The following is a 9903-nucleotide window of genomic DNA, read 5'->3' as shown; positions in this document are numbered from 1 at the left end:
TAGATTTATTTATCTAAGGAAAAGTTTCAACTATTCCAGAAAAGATAAAGGCCAATGAAAGAATTCCTTGAATCAACAATGAGAGGTCTCAGATATGCTTTGTTATGCATTAGACCAGACAACTACTGTTGAGTGGGAGTAATGAGTTGGTATCAGATTAATCCAAGAAAGGAACATTGGAAGACAATCAAGTAAATCTTAAGATCAAGAAGAGGAACTATATGTTAGTCGATAAGGGTGGTATTTAATACTCTAAGACTACACCAAATTAGGCTTCTAAACTTTCCTTAGTGCTAGAAAGTTTACTGATAAGATGGTGATTACTCTAGGGGTGGAGTAGTAATTGTGGAGAAGTGTAAAAACCTATCTGAAGTCTCTAAGTCTACCAGAGAGACTGAATGTTAAAGTTGCAGGAAAGATACTTATTCAGTCTAAGGAAAGTTCTATACATTTTTGGCATTGTACCAACTTTTATTAACTACTAGTCTTACTTCCTGATTAACACAAAAGTAGTTGCCAAAAAGTGAAGAATCTGGTATCCCTAGAGGAGTAGACATATAAAGAGGAATTTCACAATATCAAGGATTTTGTGATTAAGGAAAAGTAATGGTGGAGGAAAGGTTGTATTGAATACAACATGTCAGATCCTATTACGGAGAGTACACTACATACTACACTTGATCTGGATATCAATGTGTTGAGATTAATTAAAATGCACTTTTTGTTTTATATTAGAGCAAGTGGGAGTTTGTTGGGTTTTGTGCCCTAAATAAAACTCATTTCAATATAATCAGATTTACTAATTAATAAAGAGAAGAAATCGCTTTTATGATGCATGGTTCACATGATTTATTTCATGATTGTTTAATGTATAAAATCTATTAAGTCCAGAGCATATGTATTTGTTCATGATTATAGTGTCGTCAACACAGTGGAATATAATCATGATTATATGTTCAAAAATTTAATTCCCCGATGTCAGTTCACTGGATTTAGACTAGCATGATAATTAGCGATAGGTATACTTACACCTTGGATAAGTGTTATGTCCTTTCCAGGGCATTGTTTAAGTTTACCACTATCGGATGTATGGAGTATACATTGGAAGGGACCGATATTGATCTTGGATAAGATATAATAACTTACCGTTATATCTTTCTAAATCAATATCAATGGTTGATCTTAGGTCTATGGATCTTAATCCTGACATGGTTAGGTTCGATCTCAAGAGTGTTATTTGTGTTCTTTGATTTGTTATTTAAGCCTACCTTTTGGTCTGGGTGATACGTACATTTTGTGAACATGATAGTACAATTGAGTGGGAGCGCTAAACATAGATATGGAATCTATAGCTTTTATAAGTTTTTAGAAGTGAAACGATGATTTCCTTCGAGCTTGGCTGAATAGAGATAAATGATTGAGATCTCATTTCAGTAATTATATTAGTTTACTGAAATATCATTTATAGGTAGCTAAGGTTTTAAGGATAAAATACATTGAAGGGTAGAACGGTAAATTTGTCCCTATTTAGTGTAGATCATCTATAGAGGATCCTTGACTATTAGGATTGTAACAATGGATAATTATAACGTATCTATATTGTGGTACATATAGAGCGTTCTATATAACTGAGAGTGTATTTAATTCCAAGTTCTATAGTAGTTCAATGAGGAATTAATAAGTTAGGGAATTTACTTGGTACATTCTAGATCTGCTTATTGGAAGCTCGTTTATATAGGCCCATGGTCCCCTCACTAGTTGAGATAATACTACTTGCTGACTCAGTTAATTGATTTTAATTAATCAATTATAATTCTATAATAAGACTATGTCTTAATTAAGATTTTTCACTAAGAAAGGGCTTAATTGTGAAGAAAAGACATTTTGGGGTCAATTTGTTAATTAAGAGACTTTGTATGGTCTAATTAATAAATTACATCAATGCCAATTTTATTTAGTAATTAATTATAATTATTAAATAAATAGTTTTGGCATTTATAGGATTGAATTGGAAAATATGGTATTATTGAAAAGAAGAATAAGTGGTTGAAATAAAGTGGCAAAAATCTAACTAGAAAGAGGCCCCATTAAGTGTACGGCATAGAAGGATTTTTGCCAAATTTTTTATTCTTTTTTAATCCATATAATTCAACCCTAAGCCCTAGTTGAAACACTATAAAAGGAACATGATGCTCCCATCTCATCTACACTTGACACTTTCTCAAATTTTCGTCATCTTGACTATTGCCTTCAACCTAGATGAGAGAGTTTCGTCCTTAGTGATTCAAACCTCCTTCATTGTTCTTCACCATTTGAACCTTGAGTGAATGAGTGACATGCCCACACATAGCAAGTCAAGTACTCAATCATAGTGAGTAAGACGGTGGTAATCAAACTCGAAGGAGAGAAAGAGATCCAGGTTCAGATCTTGATAATGCTCTGCTACAGAAAGGAATCAAGGGCTAGAGATCTTGAACGGAAGGAGTCATATTATTCCGCTGCAATCAATGTAAGGTTTTCTTAAACCCTCATGTGTTTATTTCATTGTTTTAGAAAATTCATATTTAGGATGTTAATTTAACATACTTGTTAGTAAATCTAGATCCTGGTAAAATACTCCCAACAATATTGACCTCACTGGCATGCGTGCCAAGTTGCCAAGAGTTGTTTTGGGCTGGCTATATCTGCTGTGTTTAAATGATTGTCATATATATTTCTTTAGCAAAACATTTTACAACAGGGATTCCCATAACACGCTTTTTATGCCGTTATAATGTCCATTTTTAGTGTTTTATTTTAGTTTTATTTTTTTTAATATTATCATGATTTTTCATAATTAATAAATCCATTAGTAATAAACTAGTTTATAAAATCACACCCACGACGTCCCTATAAATTAGGGCGTTACAGACTGCTTGAAGTCTATCCTACCCCTCGTGATGCTTTCCCATTGATCTTTTCAAGCACAGTCTAAGCTTGAAGTTTTATACAACTTCAACCTTCCTTCCCGAAAGCCAAAGCTTGTTCCATAAAAATTCAACATGACTCTAGCATACATGTTATTTTTCGTGCAAGAAAGATCACTAGGGGTGCGATACGTATTCAATTCTCCATCGCGGGATGGAAGGACTGCTTGAAGTCTATCCAACCCTTCGTGATGCTTTCCCATTGATCTTTTCAAGCGAAGTCTAAGCTTGAATTTTTATACAACTTCATCCTTCCTTCCCGGAAGCTGAAGCTTGTTACATAAAAATTGAACATGACTCTCGCATGCACGTTGTTTTTCATGCAAGAAAGCTCACTGGGGTACGGTACGTCTTTAATCCTCATTCACTAAATGGAAGGACTGCTTGAAGTCTATCTTACCCCTCGTGATGCTTTCCCATTGTTTTTTTCAAGCGAAGTCTAAGCTTGAATTTTTATACAACTTCAGCCTTCCTTCTCGAAAGCCGAAGCTTGTTACATAAAAATTCAACATGACTCTCGCATGCACGTTGTTTTCCGTGCAAGAAAGATCACTGGGGGTGTGATACGTCTTTAACCCTCATTCCCAGAATGGAAGGACTGCTTGAAGTCTATCCTACCCTTGTGATGCTTTCCCATTGTTCTTTTCAAGCGAAGCCTAAGCTTGAATTTTTATACAACTTCAGCCTTTCTTCCCGGAAGCCGAAGCTTGTTATATAAAAAATCAACATGACTCTCACATGCACGTTATTTTTCATGCAAGAAATATCACTGGGGGTGGGATACGTCTTCAACCCTCCTTCCCAAATTAAAGGACTGCTTGAAGTCTATCCTACCCCTCGTGATGCTTTCCCATTGATCTTTTCAAGCGAAGTCTAAAGGTTGTGAACGACCTTCATATTCCGAATGAAGCGGGCTTAGCAGGGACTTTCCTCCTCCAGCTGTAGGTTGGCCTGCAATAGACCCCGAATTGGAAACCTAGCGTTGGTAAGCTCAGCCCACAAGGTCTCGTTGGTGGCACACAGGTCACGGTTTGTCACCTTGACCCATTCTAACTCCGTCACTAGCGTGCCCACTTCCATGGTAGCCCTTTCTGCCAACAGCGGAAGGAAAAATAAAAGGTAAGCATCTCGAAGTCTTACCTTAACGACCTACCGCTTTGCAAAATGGGCCAACACAAAAGCATCCACGCTGCTGCAAGATGCCCAGGTCTCTGTGGGCAATTCTGAGGTGCTCTCAGCCACTTGGTCTAAGAGCTCTGCAGCAAAAGGAGCGGCCTCTAGCCCCAACCTAAAGGCCAGCCGATTCTCCAAGGCTTTCACCTCCACGATTTGCTCCGTCGAAGGCACTACTGCGTGCATGTCGTCGCAATCTCCGTCTTGCGAACCACCGACATCATGGCCGCCCGCCGACGAACTTGGAGCCTCTTCGCCTCCAGATGCCCTATCAGGGTCTTGTTTGCTTCCTTTTCCCTTTGCATCTGAAGAGGATCAAAAGGAACTACCCTCCTAGGGAGGGCAAACCCCACCGAAGGAGTTCTTGATGAGGCCGAAGGGAGAGACCTAGGCTGGCCCAGCCTCAGTTGGGAATAAGGGGGCTGGGAGCGGTCCCCCATTCCCCCCATTCCGAGGTTAGACACCACGAGCTTTTGCTTCTTCCTGGCAGAAGAAATACTGCCCGCTGTCTTAGAAGGGCTGGTTTTCTCCGGAGTAGACATAATGTACCTGTGAGAAGTCGACACAAAAGAAAAAAAAAAGGTCATTATTCGACCCCGAAATTTCCAAGTATGACACTGCTGAAACTGGTGTCCTAGAAGCGGGTGCGCCGTCATGATTCCCTAAAAAACTCTTAACAATGAATAAACGAAGAACTTACCAGTTGATGAGGGGAGGTTAGAATTGAAGATTTCATTGCAACGTCGACAACGTGAGGATCGGTGTTCGGCGATAATAACAGTAAAATGTGACTGGGAAGAAGGCAACTCAAGGGTTTTGACTTGACAAGCAGAAAGAGTGAAAAATATAATGGCCGTTGAAGGTAATTATGGGATGCCTAGGAAGGAGAACCTTTTGTAAGAAGTCCACGCTTCAATTCGCCCCAAAAGACATCCAATGATTGGATGTGAGGAGCTAAAAGAGTACCTCATCTCCCAACAAACGGCTCTCATCATTGCATGCATCGTAAAGAGCACAACAAATGAGAAGACTGCCTAAGTCCAATTGCCGCCGTTTTGAGCTTCCTTAAGACACGCGCCCAGCACTTGCGCAAAAATCCAAAAGTTAGCATTTAACACCCTCAAAAGAAAATGGGAGAAATCATGCCTCCCACATCATGACACTTCAGTTTGGAGGCTGAAGACGTAATGCATTAAATGACTTGTCATAAGTCCCACGTGCGCAAAGATTTCTCAAGAGATGGCGCTGCAAGCTCCCAGACCATGGTATGTCCCAAAAGCTTGGGGGTAAATGTGATCTGTATTTTTTCTAGGAAGACACAGGGACATTGATTAAAGAAGGCTAAAGAGTCATTGAGCCGCCCAAGTGCTTCACTTCGCAGTCCACGAAGATAAGAACATTAACCTAGCAGAACCGGTCTCCGCGTGAAAAGTCTTCCTGGGTGCAGGCCATGAGAGATGTCCGTGAGCTAACAATTCTCTCCATCCTAGAGGACGGGACCCTTTGTCCCCCGCAAAGAATATGGATCTTCTACCAGGGTGCATCAGTCCAGGGTACGCCTTTGGCCCGCGAAAGGTCGGTCCCCGCATGGCAGGCTACGGACCCAATGACAGGGGTTCTTAGTGTACGATATTAGAGGTCTTCCCCCACGCCATGACACTATGAAGAGCATGCGTGTCCTTGTGTAATTTGCCAAACGATTCAACAACTAGGGATGAGGAAAATTCAAATGAGAATGGCTCTAAGGTGACACGCGTCCAAAAGCACCGCCGGTACATCCAGTACAATCTGACATCGGTAAAGACCACATGAAAAATATGCCACCTACCAATCCAATGGTGGGGTTCATCCCTATGAAAATCCATCCAAGATGGCCCAGGCAAGTGAAGTCGGCCTATAAATACTCGAAAGAAAGCATAAGGAAGGGATTTGATCCCAACCAATTTTTTTCCACTACTTCAGCCCTTCGTCTTGAAGCTAAAGACCGATTCTCCATACACATTACTGTAACCCCAGGATTAATCCTAGAATATTCCTACTAAGCTTCATCTTCTTGGAGAGGAACACGGTGGGAAGGAGTAATAGTCCATCATTTTTTTATTTGAATAAACAATCACCGGCCAAAGAGCCTAATAAAATAGACTCGTGGACTAAGGATAGTTAACGCTTGAACCACGTAAAAATCTCTTGTTTGTTATTACTTCATGCCTTCACTACTTTCTTAAGGTCTAAAAATATTTGGTTGCCGAAAACTCGGTAAACATTATATAATGGAATAACATAATTCGGTTATATCCATTTATTTTATATTATCAGTTAATTTAAATACATTATCTTATAATATATTTAATTCAAATAATTAAAAAATAATTATCATTAATTTTTATTTATCTTATTAAATAAAATAATCAAAATAAACTAATGAGGCTTTTATATGTCACCCTACATGTATGGGACTAAGCCCCACAAGCGTGGACCATATTTTAAAGCCCAAAATTAATTTTTCAATTGTGCCATAAATAAGATTTATTATTCATTCTGCAACAAATAATAATTTATTAATCTTCATTAATCTCTTATTTTATTAAGATTAAAATAAATATTATTTTACACTAAGATAATCTATTTCTCTCTTTAATTATTATTTAAGAATAATATTATATTTAACTAATTAATATATTTTATCGTTAAATATTAATTTAATTATTCAATTCATAATTGATATAATTATTCAGAAGAATAATTTTTTAAAAATTATAATCTTGCCTATAAGACTTATTTCTCATAGAAATTAATTTTTTTTTTTTCAATTTGTTCATCAAATTAAACATTCTCTTGTACATTGTTGTATAGTGGTGATTTGTAGACCATGGACCTATATTTCGAAACTCCAATAAACACTTAATCATTATTGAACTCTTCAATAGAATAATTTAGTTTATTAATTTCATTATTACTCCACTATAAATATAAAATTGCACACTTTGACAATATAAAATTATATTTACTGAATTCTTACTTGGAACAGTTACTCTATAATTCAATTATATGAACCATTAATTCAATGTGGCCAATTAATCTATAATCCAATTATAAATTTAGATCCAACTGTTAGTATTTCCAGAATTAACACTATAAGAGAATTAATATTTAATCCTATCGGAAAGCTTGGATTCTATTATCGTATAATATGTTCCTAGTCACTCATGTTATTAAGCTCCCAAAATAGAATTTGTAAGAATCACCTTCTCTGAGAAACTTTAATGAGTGAATCAAAGAACTCGATGAACACAAACAGGAGTTCATGTATACTCAAGATTCAGACTGATTTACTAATGGTTATCGTTGTAATATGAATAACTCTTTCATGATAAATGCATGTTGATGAAAGATGTTATTACATATCGGTCCAGTCATGTATAATCAAATTACACACAATACTTTTACCGCATGTCTATCTACATATGTAATCTGAATCAAAATCACACGCACTAAAGTATAGTGCATAGTAAACTGTACTTGGTAATTCCATATTAAAGATTTCATTCGTTAATACATTACCGACTTGTTTTATTCATATTGTATGATCTTAACTCTCTTGTACTATCTTATAAGATCATACCATCTTTATATGAATATGAAATTTTCAAATATTTATTCATTATACTTCTATAATTACTATATTTATTTATCTTATAATTGTATTTCATGCATTCTATAATAATTTGTAGCTGAATGTAACACTATGTTTAATAATAGGGAGAGAAGGAAGAATGGAGAGGGTGGAGAGAAAATGATGAAATGATAGATTAAATTCTTATTTAGCATGAGGGAGTGAAGGAGAGTGGAAAAATGGTGGGAGAAAAAAAATTCAAAACCTCCGACTTCAGGAGGATTGTAGAAAAAAATTAATACAATAATTATTCCTCTAAATAGTAACTAATATTTATATTTAAAAGAACAATTTTATCATTTTGCTAATATTTTTTCTCTCTCAGCAACTATCCTCTTCATCCCTTCTAATCTCCGGTCCCTCTAATCACTCCATCCAATTCTATCCTACTCTCACTACTTCCTATCAAACATTACTTTAGTAATGCACGGAAGATTCTAAATGATTCTTCCAGTTCTAAATGATATTTCCAGTTCCAGCAAGTAACCTATTTTGGTGCCATATTGGAAGTGTCCATAAGAAGAACAGGACCGCTTTCCTTATGTTATAGTTCAATAAATTCGTTCGGAGACCATAAGTGACAACTGGAGTTTGGAAGAGTGAACATACGCAAGAGAAGGTTAAGCCTACTTCGGCATACTGAGCGGTCTTATTCCCAATCCTAACAGTAAAGTTGCCAATTCAAATTTGAACTTCTTTTTTTTGCTGGAAATTCAAATGGGAACTTGGACAATGATATTTGTTAACAAGGATAGGTTTTACTTAATGAACTGACTACAAACATGATCTAACTTTGATAGTTCTTGCCCATTGTTTGCATCATAATAGATTTTCTGCTTATTGTAGATTATTTTAGATTCTATGAATCTCAAACCTACCATTTTTCCTTAAAATCATACAAGTAGAGTTTCTTATTCTACTTCTAAAAAAGTTCACCAAAAATTACACCATTGACAAAAATAGAGAGATGGAGAACAAAAATAAACTAACATTTCTTTTGCTGAAGTTGAATTAATATCAAAATTCTTAAATTTACAGAGCAAAACCTTTCAGGTACTCAGGATCACGTTTAGCCCTATCCTGAAACTTCTTGAACCATCTATCCAAGATATCCATGGGCACAACCAGTTTCGACCCATCCACACCGCAAAACGACTGCATGAAATTGAACAGGCTTTCCCCAACCTTCAACGCCAGCCGCTCGATCCTCTTCTCCGCCGTCACGTCAAGCGACGGCAGCGACGCTAGCTCCTCCACCGACACTCCGATCTTAGCCGACATCAGTGGTGCATCGGGGCCAGTAATCTGAAGCTGCGGTGTCAGAGAGCCACCGGGTTCAGGCCAGGCCAGGGTGAGGACGGCGGAGGGGCGAGTAAGAGTGACGGCGCCACAGAAGACGAAAGGGCAGCCCGGAGATTGGATGTAGACAGCGAGAGCTTTGTCGGGAGGGAGAGTGAAGTCATTGAGTAGGAAAATGCAGAGCTCGCGGACCTGATCGTAGGCCTCGCCGACGAAGGTATTCATGTCGAGAATCCAGTGGAAAGTGTCGATTTGGGAGAAGGCGGAGATGTCCATCGGGAAGCTTCGATTGGGGAAAACCACACCAAACATGGTCGAATTTGAATAAAAATAGAGGTTTAGGGTTTACAAATCTGAAATTACAAAACATTGATTTTGAAATCCAATCTTGCAGTGTAGTATCGAAAATTCGATATTTTATGTTATAAAGTGGACACGCTCTAGCAGTTTCTCGAAGAATAGTGTAATATTTCATTCTTTTTTTTTTTTTTTTTAACAAACCATTAGTATTATTCTATTTTATTTTTTAAGAAAAACAAGAAAACTTTATTAAGCAATCAAATAGTCCCGCACGAGAGTATTGCTCGCTCGAGAATAATACGATAATAGGATAAGAAAATAAAATAAGTAGATCTCGCTAGAAAGTGAGCTACAAGGTTAGCAGATTGTTTAATAAATTTTAAAGAAATATAGCTACCATTCAACTCAATTAATAATTTTTTACGGTTATTAATAACTTTGCCAAAATAGGATAACATGACAGTTGAACTTCTGATAGCTCGGACGACTATA

General features: G+C 37.0%; 1 protein-coding gene across 1 annotated transcript; it reads right to left on the bottom strand.

Annotated features, from left to right (window-relative positions):
• Positions 1–8625: 8625 nt before the first annotated feature.
• Positions 8626–9570, bottom strand: LOC115708733 (uncharacterized). The gene has a single exon (XM_030636735.2). The coding sequence runs from the start codon at positions 9421–9423 to the stop codon at positions 8845–8847; it is 579 nt and encodes a 192-aa protein (XP_030492595.2). The 5' UTR covers positions 9424–9570; the 3' UTR covers positions 8626–8844.
• Positions 9571–9903: the final 333 nt, after the last annotated feature.

This window comes from Cannabis sativa, chromosome 3, assembly GCF_029168945.1.
Source record: "Cannabis sativa cultivar Pink pepper isolate KNU-18-1 chromosome 3, ASM2916894v1, whole genome shotgun sequence".
NCBI classification, from domain to species: Eukaryota; Viridiplantae; Streptophyta; class Magnoliopsida; order Rosales; family Cannabaceae; genus Cannabis; species Cannabis sativa.
This window is presented reverse-complemented; position numbering and strand designations above follow the sequence as displayed.